At 51.1% G+C, this 18,874-nt stretch overlaps 2 protein-coding genes across 3 annotated transcripts in view; one reads left to right on the top strand and one right to left on the bottom strand.

Annotated features, from left to right (window-relative positions):
• LOC127055762 (ADAMTS-like protein 2) overlaps positions 1-7,593 on the top strand; it is a 46,367-nt gene extending 38,774 nt beyond the window's left edge. The window contains exons 16-18 of one of the 2 annotated variants that reach the window (XM_050963083.1): positions 1,705-1,881; positions 3,905-4,049; positions 4,141-7,593. In XM_050963083.1, the coding sequence (XP_050819040.1) occupies positions 1,705-1,881; positions 3,905-4,049; positions 4,141-4,256 (438 nt within the window). In that variant the 3' untranslated portion in view covers positions 4,257-7,593. Of the gene's footprint in view, positions 1-1,704; positions 1,882-3,904; positions 4,050-4,137 lie in introns of both variants that reach the window. The other variant, XM_050963082.1, reaches the window with a different exon arrangement.
• A 5-nt stretch (positions 7,594-7,598) lies between these two features.
• Positions 7,599-13,409, bottom strand: FAM163A (family with sequence similarity 163 member A). Its single transcript, XM_050963432.1, has 3 exons — positions 13,341-13,409; positions 10,560-10,674; positions 7,599-8,001 (listed from the first exon to the last, which is right to left on the bottom strand). Exons 2-3 carry the CDS (start codon positions 10,650-10,652, stop codon positions 7,606-7,608), a joined length of 489 nt encoding a protein of 162 aa, XP_050819389.1. The 5' UTR covers positions 10,653-10,674; positions 13,341-13,409; the 3' UTR covers positions 7,599-7,605.
• Positions 13,410-18,874: the final 5,465 nt, after the last annotated feature.

Here is an 18,874-nt window from a genome sequence, read left to right as displayed (position 1 = left end):
GACACACCCTCTGCTACAGGACCACAGAGATGCCCTGGGGGCCCAGCAGAACCAGCCAGGTGCTGAGCACAGGGCCGTCTCTACTGTTTTTGCCCCCAAGCAGCACCCCTAATTGCCACCGTGAATAGCAGGGGCAGTCCGTGTGCCGTTAGGGCAGCATGTGCATTTCCGCAGCGGCGGCAATTCAGCGGCAGCTTCTGTCTTCAATTGGAAGACAGAAGCTGCGCCGCTGCGGACAGCTGAACATAGAAGCTGTCGCCGAATTGCCCCTGCCACGGAAACACGCGAGTCGCCCTAACAGCACACGGACTGCCCCCGCCATCCGCGGCGGCAATTCGACGTGCTGCCTGGGGGCAAAAACACAGGGACTGCCACCCCTTGCAGATTGCTGCCCCAAGCACCTGCTTGGGATGCTGGTGCCTGGAACCAGCCCTGGCTGAGCACCTTTAAGCTGGGGCAGGGATATGAAGCAGGGAAGCCACTTGATAATTCTACATTTCAAGCTCTCGGTGCCCAGGGTCCCGCCGTCCCTGCCTAAAGCTTGTTCTCCCTTTGTCTGAGCAGCCTGCTTAAACCCACCTCCTGGCTAGCGCTGAGGGCTTGAGGGGTGTAATAAGCTGGGGCTGTTTTACTTCCCGAGGCCAGGACAGTCCATTAACCCCTTCCTCCCTTTGCCTGCTGTGCAATTCGCACACCGCAGTGCAGCTGGGTTTACAAGCTCTGTTTCTCTAAGTGCCAGCACCTGTGAACTCAGTCTGAGCTCCACAAGGCAAGCTGAGTGCTTTTCTTCTCACATGTCCCCTGCTGGGGTTGAGCAGGCCTTGGTGATCAAGTCTAGCTGGAGGGTGATTAAGCTGGACTACAATCCAGCTCCCTCCCCCTGGCTGTGGCAAGGGGGAGTGAAAAGCGGTGCAACGCACAGAGGTGGCAGTCATGCTGGCAGAGACAGCTAGGAACACGCAGAGGGCACAGAACAGACCTGGACTCTTGCTACTGCATGACTGACGATGTAAGAATTGTCTTACAAGCTAAAGCATGTTGATAGAGCACCATGTCATGCTGCACTGGCATGGCGCCCGTTCCAACTAAACCTACCTTGTGTTCCTTCAGTCCCGATCCAGGAGTGTGAAATGCGTCACTCAGCAAGACTGATGTATTAATGCACTGTAATATCCATCTCTTACATGGCATCTGGGTACAACTACGTACCTGAAGGCTAAATCTACATCCTGATCTGGGGCATGACTCCCAGCACATGTACATACTCGCAGTAACTTACGTCGGATAGCAGTGCTGTGTGGTAGCATGGGCCTGCTGCCCCGAGTGCAGATCTGCCTGAAGCCCGTGGGTATGTACTTGGGGCAGCCTGCCTGCACCATCACTGCTCATACTACTGTGGCTACACTGCTACTTTTAGCCTGGTAGCTCAGATGCTCTTCTGTGGCTAAGGACCTCAAAGCCAGTTACAGACACTAACATCCAGTGTCTCAAAGGTATTGAGGCTGCTAACTTTCATTGGCAACAGCAGCTGGGTCAGTAGCAGCACAAATGGTAAGTGACCTGTTCAAGACTGTACTGTGAATTGCTCTGAGCAAGAATCGCCCCTGATGGAAGGCCAGCACATCTACCAGCCTGAGCCCTATGCCTAGGGTGTAGCAGTCCTTAGCAGCCATGAATGAGCTGGCTTGCTTTTCGCTTTTCCAGTGTGACGCCAGCTGTGGCCGGGGGGTGAAGACCAGGAGCGTGCTGTGTGCTGGCCTGGAGAATGGCATGTACAGGGAGTATCCGGAAAAGCACTGCAATGCCTCCCAGAAACCCGAGGTGCAGGCGGCCTGTTTCAAGAGGCCTTGCTCTACGTGGTTCACGACCTCCTGGTCTCAGGTAGGGAGTGAGAGAGAGGAGGTGGGTATCGAAGGAGCTGGCAGGAAAATGGAAATGACAAATGCCAAGGGGGGAAGGGGAGACAAGCCTACACCCCAGGTTGCTGCAGAGGAAGACAAATACCAAGGGAGCCTGGAGAATTTCTACTTTCGCGTTGTGCCTGTGGCATAGTTAGGTCTGACTGGAACTACCAAACCAGCTCCTTTCAGGTGCTAGCAGGAGAGGGCTGGACATGCTCACATCCCTGGGGCTCCGAGTACAGACCTAGCAGGAGTAGGGACACCAATTACCAGTGTGCTGGGTAAAGGTGACTGTCTTGGTACCCATCTCCCTTGGGTGTCATGCCCCATAGACTAGAATGCAAATCCTTGCCCTCCAGGAGTCAACTTCCTTCCTGCCTTTCAATTAAATTTAATCGGTGTGTTTAATGCTAGTGAACGGGGCCAGACTGACAGGCCCAGGGACGGGAATTCTTTTTGGCCACCCAAGAGGCAGCAACAGAGCAAGTTTTCTCCATAGCCCATCCATGTGCCCCAGCCCTGCCTTGCAAGGCCCCTTCTCCAGGGATGAGAAGGGAGCTCAGTTTCTGAAACTATTCTGTGCCTGGCATCTCCGTTGAATTTGCCACCAGGGGGCTGATGAGCAAGCACATGGGTGTGGTAGGAGGTATTTTGCAACGCATGTGCCTCAGCAGTAGGTGGTAGATGGAAACCACCACACTTGTTACCCATAGGCCACCAAAGGGTCATTGGCTGGTAGCCAGTTTCAGTCTCCACCTGCCCTGGGGTGGATTTGAACAGGGAAAGGGTCAATTCCTCCATCACCAGTGCCCTCTGCCACTCATTTGTTACTCTTCTGCTGCCCTTTGAGCGACCGGTGGTCTGAAGGTCTTAGACCAGGAGTGGCCACATGTGGCTCTTCAGAAGTTAATCTGTGGCTCCTTGTACAGGCACCAACTCCGGGGCTGGAGCTACAGGCGCCAACTTTCCAATGTGCCACGGGGTGCTCACTGCTCAACCCCTGGCTCTGCCACAGGCCCTGTCCCTACTCCACCCATTCCTGCCCCCTCCTCTGAGCCTGCCATGCCATCGCTCCTCCCCCACCCACTCAGAGCCTCCTGCTTGCCATGAAACAGCTGATCAGGAGGTGCGGGGAGGGAGGGGGAGGTACTGATTGGCAGGGCAGTCGGTGGATGAGAGGCACTGAGAGCAGGGGCATGGAGCTGATGTGGGGCTGCTGACGTATTACTGTGGCTCTTTGGCAATGTACATTGGTAAATTCTGGCTCCTTCTCCGGCTCAGGTTGGCCACCCCGCCTTAGGGCTTGGCTACACTCGAAACTCCAAAGCGTTGCCGCGGAAGCGCTCCCACAGCAGGCCTTTGAAGTGCGAGTGTGGTTGCAGCGCCAGTGCTGGGAGAGAGCTTTCCCAGCGCTGCACGTACTCCACCTCCCCATGGGGATTAGCTTGCAGCGCTGGGGCATTGTTTACACTGGTGCTTTACAGTGCTGTATCTTGCAGCGCTCAGGGGGGTGTTTTTTCACACCCCTGAGCGAGAAAGTTGCAGCGCTGTAAAGCACCAGTGTAGCCAAGGCCTTAGACTGTCTGCCCCAGAGCATGGGCCAGGTCTCCAGGCACTGTGCAACTTGCATAGCACTGGGAATGCAGGATATGCTAGTTAATGAGACCATCCCTTTTATTCAGCTTGTACAACTCTCAACACGGCCTGGGGGATATTTCTGAGCTGCTAGCTCTTATGCTGAGAGCCAGCCAGAAGAGGAAGTGCAAGTGTCTTGGGATCAGTCAGTAATGGGCATAGGGAAATGCAGGAAGAGAACAGTAGTTTTCCCCCAAGCCCCATTACATGAGAGGCTGGCTGGGGACTCACTGTGGAGTGAAGTGGGAACTCCCTCTGTGAACAGTCCCTGCCTTGGTGGGGGGCCCAAGAGGAGTGATTGGGGTGGGGGGGATGATAGAAAGGCGCCAGGCTTACAGCTTGCTTCTCCTCCCTCTTGCTTCCGACAGTGCAGTAAGACATGTGGTGCCGGCCTGCGGCTCCGAGAGGTGAAGTGCTACCAGGGAGATGCTCTGGGACACGGCTGTGACCCAGCTTTCAAACCCGATGCCAAGCAGACATGCCAGCTCCAGGTGTGCCCCACGGAGGCACCAGGTAAAGGGGAGGGCTTTTGGGGGTGGGAGCTCAGGCCTGGGGGCAAGCCCTTGCTTTAACCGCTGCTGTGGATGCTTTTGCTCCCCAGGAGAAGACTGTGAAGACAAAACGACAGCCAACTGCGTGCTGGTGCTCAAGGTGAAGCTGTGCTCCCATTGGTACTACAGGAAGGCCTGCTGCCGGTCATGTAGGAGTAAGGCATCCTGATGGCTGCCACACCACACTTCCCTTCCAAGATCAAGGGGCAAGATCCCCTTAGAAATAGACTCCACCATAAACCCCTTTTCTATGACAGAAGCCATTCCACCTGGGGTGCTCCGTCACAGAGCCAGTCCCTGTAGAACATCCTGCTGAGCTAGGAAGGATTCCTTGGGCACTCACAGCAACAACAGTCCCCTCTTCACCTATAGGATTTTAGAGAGAGACCAGAACTTCCTCCAAAGCAACCAGAGCCTGGGTAGTGTGGGAGGTTGGTCCCTGCCCACCATCACCACCAAGGAGATGCTCCTCTTCCCCACCACACTGCTAATTCGTGGCCCTACTCCTGCTGGGTCTGCACCCAGAGCTTCAGGGATGTGACAAGGAGTCCCAGCAAGAGATGGCCAAGCGTGTACCACAGCTGGCAGCAGCTAGGCCAGCTGCTGTACCCTCCAGCCACAAGGTCAATTTTCAAACAAAAAAGTCATTTGACAGTAAAGCAATAACCCATCCATTTGTATTTCCTGCGCATGTGTGTTCAGGCATGGAAGGGGGGCAGAACTGGAATGGATGGGAGGGCGTATGTGCCCCAAGATGGCTTCCAGTGCAGCACTGTGTAAAACCTGCCTGGCCCTGATCAAAGAAGAGAAACTGCCCGCTTGATAGTTCAAAGTCCTCATTTATTACTGACATTCACTCTGTATTCACAGCTGAGCAACAAAGATGTAGAGCAACAAGTCTGACTTCCCTGTTCCTTCCCTCACCCCTTAGCAGCTCTGAAGCTACATTTTGGGCTCCCACTTGAGTTGTGTATTTCTCACTTTTATACTTATCCACATGTTCCAGCACACGTGCAAAATGTGTTTAGTATTTCATGTGTGATGGGGGTCTTCAGCTGCAGTGTACTACCAACCTCAGACCACTTTGCCTCACTCAGGGCCACATTAGCCTGCTAGAAGCCTATGGGTCACGTTTAATGTGTGTACAATGGAGCAAACCACAGCTATCTTCCCTTTTAACAGAGGTGTGACCCACAGAGCCTACAGCCTGTCATATAATGCACCACTTTGATTCCAGCAACCTTCACTGGGAAGAGGTAGCATTGCATGCTAGGGCCTTTAGTCTCCTTGGGCCATCCCTTCATATTTAAGAGGCAGTGCTTTGTCTAGCCCATGGGCTGCACTTTGACCACCGCAGGTCTTGTGGAGGTTAAGTTCAGGCTGGAGGGCTAGCTAAAGCAGGTACTAGCATATGAAAGGATAGGACTTGCTGAGTTAGACCAAGGAAAACCCTATCAGACTGTATCACCAGGGGAGTTTGCTGGTTGGGATAGGAAGCCAATAGGAGCAATGGGCTATTGAACACTTGGGGTCAGAGGCCTGTATTGCTACTACCGCCCTCCCAACATCAGCTGGCTTTTTCTCCCGGGGTTGTTAAGAAGACACTTAAGAGGCAACTGCCATATGAGGGAGAACTGGAGAATATTCTATTTAGGGGTCGCAGTGAGGACAGAATGACTTAAGGGCCACGGAGTATCAGGATGCAAAGTCTTTCAGTTTTAAGGTCTTGGTTCAAATACAGACCAGCAGGCGACCAGTGGCCGTTCAATTATCTACACCAAACAGGTTGGTTCCTGATAGAGAGACACTCACGTCACATGCACCACCATCACGTTTGGCACTAATCTGCTCCCTCACTGGCAGTCTCAGAAGGGACGCCAAAGAGTGAACTTTCCTCTCACCTGCTAATGTGGATCCTGCAGCTCTCAGCAGTGCTATGTCTCAGCACCATGTCATGCCTCAGCTGTGGATAAACAGAGAATATAAAGGCTGTCAGTCAGTCCAGCACCTTTCATGGATTTAGACTATTTCCTCTGTCACAACTTATAGTTCTAAATAATTCTGCCTAAATATCATGGTCGTGTGTTAAACATACTCTAGCTATCATCACTAAGGAAATTTGTGTGGCAGCAGGAACTTAGCTTTATAGGTTCATCTGCAACCAATTTGTACTCTCCACCTGCACTCACGGGACCGTGTGTTGGGGACCCTGCAGCTGGCTGCCATGGAAGTGGATCAGAATGACAGATGTGCCTTTTTAGTAATTTTTACCTAGTTTGGTATTGGAGTAAAACATAATCTCCATGTCCATTTTGCAGAGAGGTGGACTGGATGGTCTAGCTCAGTGGTTGTCAACATTTTTCATGCGGTGACCCCATGTTACCCCAGAAAGTAGGTCTGGGCTTCCAATCTAGCCCCAAAGAAAGGAAAGGCAATCATGAGCCCCCTAAAGACCTGTCTGTCTGAGTGATTCCCCCCACTGGTGGTCATGACCCCAAGGTCACGGTCTAGTAGGTCTTTTCCATCCCTATTGCTACTGTAAGCAGAATCCGTCCTAAACAGACTATTCCTCGGTTTCCCAGAAGATGGCAGTGGGCCTTTCAGGGCTTTGCACACTGCAGAAGATCAAAGCTTTCATTCTTTAATAGTGCAATTTTTCCTTTCAATAAAACCTTGCACTTTTTATGCCTCTAAATTAAACCACTCCTAAAAAAGTCTGTGAAGATTAAAGTTTTTTGTTTTTGTTTTTTTTTTGGCAGCAGCAGGATCATCATCTGCATTGTTAGCATATGTCAGTAATTTCACTAGTCCCCTTTTCTCCCCCTCATAATTATCTAAAGTAGCCAGGGAGAGGTTATTCTATTTTACAGACACTAGCATTCAATTGCAACTAATGTGATACGAAGGGAAGAAAATGATCGAACTATCTGTTTATTTGCTTCTCTATTAGCTTTCATCAAGAGTGTTAGAACTCCCGGCACACTGGCTGGAGCTTCACCCTCTCTCTCTTCCTCCTTTCTAATGCCGCAGCCATTGCTGGGGCCGACAGCTCCCAGAATGACGTCTTGCTCTCGCTGAATGTACTCAGTTCATCCATACTGGAGGCCAGTGATATTGCCTTGGAAAGTGACAAGTAGGATTTGCTTAGTGTAGACACCAAAGACCTTATTAAGGACTCAAGGGAATAAGGAGAGTCACAAGTGTTTTGATAACTAAGTTAGTCTGTACTGTACATAGCCCTCATTAGACAAGTCCCTTCCGTAGATACAGTGGAATAATAATTACACTTGTGATAGGTTCAGAAATCACCACGTTCAAGCTCTTCATTCAAATGTCCCATGAAAGCTTACAGTGATCTGGACAGATCAACATCCGGACCACGCTGGGTTTCTCACTTAGCTGTTGATGTTTGTTTGAGGGCTCCTCTCCTTTGCAAGAAACCTCACTGAAATAAATGGAGCCCCCGTCCCTCGATGGCCGTCTCATTGGCGCACACTGTGAGATAGTGACAATGCTGATTACACGTCTGTACTAATAGCCCTCGGGTTTGGAAAAGTCTCATGGATGACACCACGGCGGGTCATCGGGTAACTCTGGAGGGTTGCCATTTTGATGGGTGGCCCCATTTCCTTGTAGCACGCGGGCGTGTAGGTGATCCTCTCACCGCCATTCCGCACCATGTCAGCGGTCCGTATGTAAAAGGGCGAGCCGTACGGGGAACAGGTAGGGCAGTAGTTCCGAGCACCCTGCTGGTTAAATTCGTGGGGTGGTGGTGCTGGGCTGCCCTGCCCGTCCACGATGCGAGAGTTGCAGGCATTGCAGGTCGTAAGATATGAGCGAGTGGGAAGATCAGGCTCCTCCTCCTCCTCCTCCTCCTTTTCCTCAGCAGATTCATCTTTCTTGCAGCAATAATACTATGCACAAGGGAAAGGCTTTGGTTAGCAAGAGGATGGCATACTATGCAGATATGCCTGTGCACAAAGGCTCCTAGAGGGTCACACACATGGTCTTGGACACAGGCTATGTTTGAAGACATTTTTAGGATTCATGGTCATTCTCCCTCCCCTCTCCCCCCATGTTTCTTCATCAATGAAAGTCCTTCAGCAGGGGCTGAAGGATAATGGTCAACTACCAGGAATTCCACATAGAACCATTTGAGAGGAGATGCAAAGAGCTTAAGAACATAAAAACAGCCACACTGAGTCAGACCAAAGGTCCATCTCACCCAGTATCCTGTCTTCCGACAGTGACCAATACTAGGTGCTTCAGAGGAAATGAACAGAACAGGTAATCATCAAGTGATCCATTCCCTGTCACACATTCCCAGCTTCTGGCAAACAGGATACCATCCCTGCTCATCCTGGCTAACAGTCATTGATGGACCTATCCTCCATGAATTTATCTAGTTCTTTTTTGAACCCTGTTATAGTCTTGGACTTCACAACAACCTCTGGAAAAGAGTTCCACAGACTGACTGTGCACTGTGTGAAGAAATATTTCCCTTTTTTTTTTAAACCTGCTGCCTGTTAATTTCATGTGGTGATCCCTAGTGCTTGTGCTTGTGCTATGAGGAGGAATAAAAACAGTTCCTTATTTACTTTCTCCACACCAGTCACGATTTTATAGACCTCTTTCATATCCCCCTTAGTCAGCTCTTTTTCAAGCAGAAAAGTCCCAGTCTTATTAATCTCTCCTCATATGGAAGCCTCTCTAGCCACCTTCACTGCTTCTTCCCTGGGGCAGGATGTGGTAGGACCATGATGCTTCAAGCAGGGGCCTCAAAGGGCCTGATACACTGTCACAGGAGCTCCGCCTCACCTGAACACATATCCCCCTTTCTCCTCAGCACACCCTCTGCTTTGGGAAGAGATGGCTGCACAGGAGCCAGCTTCAGAGGTTTTACAACAGTGCAGAGACCGCCTCTGCCAAAGGAGGCCTCTGCTGGCCACTTACAGTGAATATTCAGCCACTATGTGCCATGCGCATGCATAGGCGGCGGGTTATATACGTTTGCGGTGCTCGGGCTCCAGGAATATTCAGGGCCAGGTGCCCTGCTCCAGCAATATTTGGAGCTGGGTCTCTCCCCCGGCCCTGCCTGGATCGGACTCTGGCCCCCGCGGGTCTCCCCGCTCCCCTGCCGCGTCCCTGCCTGGAGCAGGTCCCAGCCCCCGCCTGCCACCACCCCCCCTCACTGGGTCCCTGCCTGACAGAAAGCAGCGCACGCTTCTCCCCTGCCTGCTCATGCTGCGGGAGTAGAGCGATTCCCGGCAGAACTGCTGTCTGCTGCCCCAGGGTCCTGGTGCCTGCCCTACACTAATAGCAAGGCAGGCTGCCCTTACCCTGCCCTAGCCTTGAGCCTCTCCAATGCCCCAAACCCTCATCCCCAGCCAGAGTCCTCATCCCCCCTGCACCCTAATCCTCACCCCAAGCCCTGAGCCCCCCCCGCAGCATGAACCCCTCATCCTCAGCCCCACAGCCCTCAGCCCTGCACCCTAATCCTCTGCCCCAGCCCTGAGCCCCCCCGCAGCATGAACCTCTCATCCTCAGCCCCAACCCTCATCCCCCTGCACCCTAATCCTCAGCCGCAGCCCTGAGCCCCCTCCTGCATCATGAATCCCTCATCCACAGCCCTCAGCCCTGCACTCCCTCCTATCCCCAAACTCCCTCCCAGAGGGTGCACCCCTTCCCCCTTCCCACACCCCTTCCCACCCCCAAACTCCCTCCTAGAGCCTGCACCTCTCACCTCTTCCTATGCCCCCACCCCCAGCCCAGAGCCTGCATCCAAACTCCGTCCCAGAGCCTGCACCTCTCACCCCCTCCTGCACACCCACCCCCTGCCCCAGCCCGGAGCCTGCACCCTGCACCCAAACTTCATCCCAAAGCCTGCACCCTAATCCCCAGCCCAGGATCTGCACCCCAGACCTCCTCCCCCAAGCCCCCTCCCAGAGCCTTAGGCAGGTGGGGGCAGAGTTGGGGGGTGGGTTCTGGGCACCACCAAAATTTCTACAAACTTGCCACCCATGTGCACATGGTGCAAAGTAGCACAAGTGGAACTGAAAAATCTAGTCCAGAAAATTTGAGGCAGCCTAACCTGGGCATGGTGGGGAACTCTGCCTCTACCCTGAGCACATAGCACCAAGTTCACTTCAATGTATAAAAAGGGTTTTTTCGCTAATCTTAGGGAAAAAAACCCAGTGGTTTACTTTACACAGGAGTACCTGTGAAACCAGCCAACCCCTCCAATTAATTTGTGAGCTCTTCAAACCCTCAACCCCCAGGATTTGCATCCAGCACCAGGAAAAAGGAAAAGAAATTAAGCCTTCACTCTGTGGAGCTCCCTGGGAAAGGGGGAACATAGCAAAGATTAACAATCACAACACCCGGTGTCCTGCACAGCATTCCTGAAACTCACCTGCATTGTCCAGGTAACTGCAAAGCACAGGTACCGCACCCCAGAAGTGTAGTTACATACCTGTAGCCTGCAGTAACACAGCACTGCAATAATACACAATAGGATCACGGTTGCTAGTATTCCGCCGGTGATAACAACAGTTCCTGCTGTCATCCGACCGATTCTCCATCAAACTCTGCAAGGCAGTGCAAGGAAAGGAGTGGGTTAAATTCAAGGGAGCTAAGAACAGTGGTCAGCTGCTGTGGTTCCAGTTAGGGGATCTGATTCTGCTACTGCTGCATCCGTGCAACCACCGCTGACTTTACATGGGGGTAGCTCAGTGGCTGCAGAATCAATCCCAGAGAGTTCTCTGTGCATGTGGGAGAATGAATGGCATTAGTCAAAGAAACCGCTGAAAAACAGAAGGATGGAGAGCACTGTGACCAATTAAATGCAACTCTCCAGCACTAGGCAAGGAGGGTAGCAGGAGGCCCTTCTCTTGTACCTTGTATACATAACCCTTTTCACACAGGTGTCTCCAAGTGCTTAAGGAACACTAATTAACCCTTGCAGCCCACTGCCCCTTGATCTAGCTCAGGGAACTGAGCTGGAAGGATTTGCCCAAGGGCACTCAGCAAGTCAAGGCTCCATCCTCCCAACATAGCCACTAGGTGGCACTAATTCAACAGCACACAAGCTGGGAGACTGTAGTTAAGCTTGGAAGGAGTAGATTTTGGCTGATGCTCTGACAGCTACATAGGCAGCTCTTCCATATACCCAGAAGAGGGCAGGCTCAAGCTACTGCCTGCTGCCTCCGGTTGGTCAGCAAGTTTCCAGCTGAAAAATACAGGGCTGACCCTTAAGAAGCAGGTCCCTGTGCAGTGTGACCAGTCTCGTCCAACTGCAGGTGGCTCTGGACCAGAGGCTACTTCTGAAGCTCAACTGCATGAAGAATTTCTGACAAGGACTAAGGACAAAGATCCCTCCAAACTGAGCTTGAATTGTGAACTGAGGAGCATGAAGCCAGATTCAAACCCAGAGCTCCAGCAGGGAAAGTCTAAAGGTACAGCCTGACTTGGTCACAGAGCCTTTGCAAACCCAAACTCCAGAGCACAGCAGGCTCCAAGGCATCAGCAGGCCTGGGGGAAGCCCTTAGCCTCTCTGCAACAGCCCAGCACCATCCAGCATTAAAAGTGCTGTAGAGAAGGGAAGTCAGCGCAAAGAGGGCATGAAGTGAGTGACAGGGCTGAAAGAGTGAACAGAGGGTACTTATGTTCACTGAAGGGTGCGTTGGACCTGCAAGGGATGGGAAGAGAGATTAGACCGTTTGTTCATTATGCAATATTTCTGATCAGCCACCAGGGGGCAGTGATTCAAACCTGGATAGGCAGGTGTTGGGCATTTTGGACCTGATTTCTAGAGGTGCTGAGCACCAACTCCTCCAGTTGATGTCAGTGGTAACTGAAGGTGCTAAGCACCTCTGAGAATCAGGGCCCTAATTGGCTTAATCCCACTACTGGGTCTAAGAATGAATGGTCAGTGATTGTGCTATGCTGCAGAGTCCAGGGACCCAAGATCTACGCGAGTTGAGCTGTGCACATTGCATAACATTTACTCTGCAGTAATTCGCCAGGGCAAAAAAACCCATGGCTGTTTCCTGCAATTCCATTGCCCATCAGATCACTCTGCGATGGCCGTGGTGACACACACAGCCACTCGCTCTGGTTCTCCACATAGGCTCCCCCCTACACCTCAGTGCGGGCAAGACTGGGCAGCTGCCAGGGCTGCTGAAAGCCTGATGGCTTGGGGAGAGGATTCCCCTTCCTTCTGCTCCATGGGGACTCCCCCCATCCTCCTTTGGCCTATCTGGGCTTCACGCAAGGGCTAGGATTTGGCTCAGCACACGCGAGCAGTGCACTTTTCAGTACATTGCTGGGCACACGATGCAAGTGCGGGCAGCCCTGTCCCAGTGGGTCTGGCAGTGCCCGCCCTTCCCTCAGCCCAGCCATGCAGCCTGGTGCACAAAGCTCCCAAGGCACTAGTGAACGGCACTGCTGCTCAGTCTGTCTCACTGCCACTCCCGCACGATGGCTGCCCTGGTGCAACTGACAGTGCTGCAGCCCCTGGCTCATTAAGTGCCTCAGCAGGTCAGATGAATTCAGCCAAACAGCACCTCCAGGATGCAGGTATTGATACCCCCGTTGTACCGAAGGGGGACAGGCTCAGAGTCACACACAGCGAGTCAGCAGCAGAGCCAGTTCCCCTGCCCACTAGCTGCTTTGCCACTTTTGTCATATTTTAATGAGAAGCACAGAGAAGTGGATGTTTTTCAAAGTCCAACCACCCCAAGGAAATCAGCAAGGCATGAACTGCTGAGTGGCGTCTCAGAGCCAAACGTACCCCTACACTGCATGTGAATTGCTCTACTGAAGTCAGCAGGGGCCCTGGGCACAGAATGGGGCTTTCAACATTGTTGTTAGGGGCATTTGGCCTCCAGGGTTACAAAAAAAGTTACCTTCTCCCCTCCCGGCCCCCTGAGAGAGCAACCTTTGAAGGACATGGTAGCTATCATGAGATTGCAAATAATTCAGTGTTGCTTCTGGGGGGAATGCACAGCTTTGTTAAGTATTATTTAGTCTTACAATATTTACAACTGGTTGCACTGCATGCTATTGGATAGCCTCAAAAGCTGGCCCACACAAACCGTTTATGTATTATTGTTACAGCAGCACTTAGGGATCAGTGCACGAGGAGCAAGTCTTCTCTTCACCACAGGGCTCAGATGGGCCTTTTCTCAGCACCTACCCAGATGTTTAACCTTGAACAAGTGGGTTGTCATGGGTAGCTTAGCTGGACACTTACACTGAAAATGGCTGAAATGGTGCCACAGTCACATGCGCCTGAGAGGAGACGACTGGAGCAGGAAGTTCCACATGGCCACACGTGGGTTGTCCCTGAGGGGGAGAAATCAGAGAGGAAAACAACATAGGAAGCAGTACAGAGTCGTTTACTTATATTACAGCAGCACCTGTCAACCACACATGCGATCAGGACTCCACCGTGCAAGGCCCTGTACATAGGTACATACACACAGAAAGAGACAGTGCCTGCCCTGCAGAGCTCACCATCTGACTAAACAAGATGGACACAGGGTGTGAGAGGAGACAGCGAGGTGAAGTGACTTTCTCAGGATCACACATCAGTCATGTGTCAGAGCTAGGAACAGAGCCCAGGCCCCCAGAGTCCTAGTCCTTAGACTCCATCTCTCTGAGGAACTTTGAGTAGTTCCATTATAATGCTGTTCCCAGCCTCTGCTGGAACATAGGATTTGCCTTACCTGTCTCCTACAGTGACCCGGTCCTTGCTGCTTCAAAGGGAGGACAGAAAAGCCACTCATTGTAAGGCCCTCGGCCAATGGACCCAGTTTCCAGGCAGCCTGTCCACTTGAGACATCCCTGCTCGGTGTCTGTCAGTTTCACTTTTCCCCAGGGCAGCACTGATTACCTAACTTGGGAAAATACTAGCTGCAGCTGGTGTGATCAAATTTAATTAACGATCCCCATCTCCCTTTGAGTCACAGCCCCCTCAGACGCATGCTCACTGGGAGGACCTGTGCCCCAGCCCATTTCTAGCCAATCCAATATAATTAAGCCCTCAAGAGATTGATCAATTTCATGAGTTAATTAAGCGAGGTGGCAGCCCAGATAAGAAAGTGTCTAATTGGCCCCTTAACTCACTCACTGCTAAGCAGCGCATGGATATGGACCAGAATCAACCAGGCCCTTCCAGGTTCTCCACAGTGCTGGGAGAGTTGCAGTGCAAAACAAAGGCCTATTTTCCCTTTTAACGCCTCACTCACCATGTCTCTGCATGTCCCACCCCAGTGTAACATGCACACAGGCAACGTACTCTGCATCTCAGCAACGGAACTGCAGGGCACGGCCATACGATGATGGTGCCAAGCAGGGGCCTGTTAGCCTGTATCATAAACAGATAGCTAAGGGTTAATGTCTCTTTCACCTGAAGCACCTGATCAGAGGACCAATCAGAAAACCGAATTTTTTCAACTTTGGGTGGAGGGAATTTTGTGTCTAAGGTCTTTGTTTTCTGTCTGCCTGCTTTCTCTGAGCTTTGGAGAAGTAGTTTCTACTTTCTAGTCTTCTGTTTCTAAGTGTAAGGACAAAGAGATCAGATAGTAAGTTATATGGTTTCTTTTCTTTGGTATTTGCATGAATATAAGTGCTGGAGTGCTTTGATTTGTATTCTTTTTGAATAAGGCTGTTTATTCAATATTCTTTTAAGCAATTGACTCTGTATTTTGTCACCTTAATACAGAGAGACCATTTGTAGGTGTTTTTTCTTTCTTTTTTATATAAAGCTTTCTTTTAAGACCTGTTGGAGTTTTCTTTTCTGGGAAATTTCAGGGAAATTGAGTCTGTACTCACCAGGGAATTGGTGGGAGGAAGAAATCAGGGGGAAATCTGTGTGTGTTGGATTTGTTAGCCTGATTTTGCATTCCCTCTGGGTGAAGAGGAAAGTGCTTTTTGTTTCCAGGACTGGGAACAGAGAGGGGGAGTCACTCTGTTTGGATTCACAGAGCTTGTGTCTGTGTATCTCTCCAGGAGCACCTGGAGGGGGGAAGGGAAAAAGGATTATTTCCCTTTGTTGTGAGACTCAAGGGATTTGGGTCTTGGGGTCCCCAGGGAAGGTTTTTCAGGGGGGACCAGAGTGCCCCAAAACACTCTAATTTTTTGGGTGGTGGCAGCAAGTACCAGGTCCAAGTTGGTAACTAAGCTTGGAGGTTTTCATGCTAACCCCCATATTTTGGACGCTAAGGTCCAAATCTGGGACTAAGGTTATGATAGCCTGCCACATGCCTGACAGGTTCACATGGACGGTCCCCCATAAGGCAGATGTTTCACAGCTATAACAATACACACAATGCACAAGGAACTGGCCCATACATTGTTTGAACTGAATTGGGGTGGGAAAGGGTGTGTGTGAGAGAGAGAGAGAGAGAGAAGGGAAGTACTGTGCCACTCTGGATACTGCTAAATTATCTCTGCCAGGGATGACTCTTCTAAAGAGCCTTTGGTCTTTCCCATTGGATCACACCAAATGGCAGGCATATCCCAGGGTAGGAGATCGCCAGACACTCCTCTGCAAGGAGTTCCCCTCCTCCTCATCCCACCAATGTCTCAGTTCAGACACTCGCCATATAACTTGGGACATGCAGCACTTCAATAAACTGACTGATGGGGGCAAACTGGAAATTCAGAGAGAGGGACACGAAAAATTAGGGCAGGGTTGTGAGGATGTGTGGGAATTGATTGGAAGAACCAAGTGCGCACAGTCTGGCTTCACAATGATGGAGGGGAAAGTACTGTATGATACACCAAACCCTTATAAAGTATTCAAGGGCTACAAACAACAAGAATGGTAGGAAGATAGATTAATCCGAGGGGTTTCAGTAACATGGAATCAAGTATCAGGGGGTAGCCATGTTAGTCTGTATCCACAAAAACAACAAGGAGTCCGGTGGCACCCTAAAGACTAAGATTTATTTGGGCTTGAAACAGGGACTGGGAGTGGCTGGCTCATTACAAAAGCAACTTTGTCTCTCCTGGATTTGACACCTCCTCATCTATTATTGAGAGTGGACTACATCCACCCTGATCGAACTGGCCCTGTCAACACTAGTTCTCCACTTGTAAGGCAACTCCCTTCTCTTCATGTGTCAGCATCATAATGCCTGCATCTGTAATTTTCACTCCATGCATCTGAAGAAGTGAGTTTTTTTACTCAAGAAAGCTTATGCCCAAATAAATCTGTTAGTCTTTAAGGTGCCACCGGACTTCTTGTTGTTTTAGTAACATGGAATGAAGTTAAACAAAAAGAACTTTGGGCTCAACTTCAAGAAAATATTCTAACAGGCAGAAATAGCAGACTGTGGAATGGTCTCCAAGGAGCACTGGCGGAATCCCCATTGTTCAGTTATTTAAAAGTGGACTGGTCAAAGCATTGGCAAATATACTGCAGGGAGTAGTCCTGCACTGGCCACAGCATGGAAGACAACTGGACATGAATTTTCCAACTAAGTGTTTTTCCACCAGAAAATGCTGATTTGTCTAAACCGAAACTTTTGGCAGGAAAAAAGTGTTGAGGGATGAGGACTGGGCTAGCTGGGCTGGGGTGCACTGGCACTGCCGTGCACATGGGTGGAAGCTCGTGTTTTGCTAGCACTGTGCCTGGCTCTAGTCGAGGACAGGCAGTTTCACATGCACAAAAAACTCCCACCATGGTGGAGCCAGATTCTTAAGACAAAATTAAAGCTGATGTTCACTAGAGAGGTGCCAGGCTGTGTACACGACGCTTTCAGAAAGCCCTCCCCATGGCAAATGGGCTATGGAAGCTGCTCAACAAAATCAAGACCAACAGCTCACTCCCCCCACACCCTCTCCTTTGGTTGGGTAGTTCAGCTCTGCCAATGGGGCACACTGTCGTGTGCCAGAAGAGCTGGGTGATGGAGCTATGTTTTGTACATCGCCTGACCTGACACCTGCACCCCAAATGCTTCGCTTGGACAGCCACACCTGAACTGCCTTGTCCAGGAGACACAAGCGATTCTTCTGGTTGGTGTGGGACATGGGCACAGCCCTTACCCTCCTCCTATTACAGAGCACAGAGACCTTTGGTGCAGGAAGCATGACAACATTCTCTGCAGGTGCCCACAGGAAATCACATGTTCTAGAGCATATGGTAAACCCCTGCGCCCCTCAGACTCTGGGGTAGGGACTGGGGTCTTCTGCTGGCCCTGCCCAATGTTTGACACCTACTCCAGTGTCCAAACTGCTCTGGGACTCCCACATCAGCAGCACATTATGGTTAGTGGCACGTTGCTGGCACACCCTTGCACCAGCTGTGGGGGGTTGGGTGACACTTCCTCCTGTCCTCCCATTTTACCCATCCCAGCTTCATCACCCTCATCGGCTCTGGTGTGCACCCCCTCAGTTACCTTGGCAACCTTGCACCCATGCTTCCCAAGAGCAAAAGAAGTCCCCAGATGAGCTCTTGGTGCACCAGGGGCTGCTCCTGCTGGGAAACCGGACCCTACATATCACACAACTGAGTTCTATTCTTATCCCCCTGCTCTGGAGCAGAGGTGACCTGTGCGTGAGTCATGCTGCTGGAGCAGAGTGATGTCCTTATTAATGGCTTATGTGTGGAATGAGGGGGCAGGCAGTGGTGGCCATGGTGATAGGGACCCTGGCCTCCCGTGAATAAGCTTCCCTGGTCAGTGATTTGAAGGGAAGAGGAAGACTCTCTGTCTGGTATTAAAAAAAATTAAAAAAAAAAAAAAAAGTCAGCCCTTACCAGAGTGTACTGCTATGGGGGAGAGAAGCATAGAGAGCAGGAAACGGGAAAACAGCTACAGCACAGGCCAAATGCAAAGGTGATGGAGGCAGAAGGGAAAAGAGGTGATTCTGGGGGGGCTGAAGGAAGGACAGGAAGATTTATCTGTATTGAGCTTAATCATGCTCAGTTTGGTAGTTTAAACAGAGGAAAATTACGGCAGTAAAAGCAAAGCCACAGCTAAGTTGCATAGGCAGCAGGGAGCCAAGTCACACTATCGTGAATTGGGCCGCGTGGACTTTCCCGCTAATAGATCCCCCCCCTTGCCAAGCCCCAGCAAAGCTCTGGGCACGTGGCACGTGCTGCAGATGGAGCAGCAGTCCCAACTGGGCACGTTCACATTCCATGCTGGCCTTGTTCATAGTTTACTTTTTGGCTGTGCAGAGATGACATGGCTGGCTGGCATCAAGCGTACTCCTGGCTTGGGCTGCAGCCAGTGTTTTCATTTCTCCTGCATCACAGAGTGGTTATCCAAATGGCTCTACCCTTCTCCCCAACCTACAGGGAGCAGGCTATTTTGGCTGGAACTAGACAAGAAGAGACTTAGGGGCCATAATGCTCCATGTTCAAACACCTGCTCCATGTTCAGCTCTCAGCCATTCACAGGAGGAAGCAGGCCCTGGGAAGTCAGGAAGCCCTGTTTTAACCCTGCCTTGATCAGTTACTTGCTGAGGGGCCTGGAGCATGTCACAAACTCTCTGCTTCGACCAACACTTTGATGGCCACCTGGTACTTGACAGTTGACTGCATGCCACAGCCACAGGGAATCCCAGATCAGCTGTGAAGCTAGAACACAGATCCTCCTGCTCCAAAAGCACAGGACTGTCACTGGAGCAAGAGGGGAATCTTCTTCTGCCAGCAATATAAGGTGTACGACACACAGCTCTGAGTCTATTCAGCAAGGACAGTGTGTGAATGTATATATAGGCTGGACAATGTACTAGAAGACTTCTTTCCCCACCTCACAGGAGCGTGGATGAGTC

The sequence above is a fragment of the Gopherus flavomarginatus genome, chromosome 7, assembly GCF_025201925.1.
Source record: "Gopherus flavomarginatus isolate rGopFla2 chromosome 7, rGopFla2.mat.asm, whole genome shotgun sequence".
In the NCBI taxonomy this organism is placed as follows: domain Eukaryota; kingdom Metazoa; phylum Chordata; order Testudines; family Testudinidae; genus Gopherus; species Gopherus flavomarginatus.
This window is presented reverse-complemented; position numbering and strand designations above follow the sequence as displayed.

What these genes read in the sequence shown, in the direction of transcription:
- FAM163A (XM_050963432.1), bottom strand. Translation starts at nt 10,652, where the DNA reads ATGACAGCAGGAACTGTTGTTATCACCGGCGGAATACTAGCAACCGTG. An exon ending in TGTGTTACTGCAGGCTACAG is followed by an intron (nt 8,002 to 10,559) that starts GTATGTAACTAC and finishes CCTTGTGCATAG; the next exon opens with TATTATTGCTGCAAGAAAGA.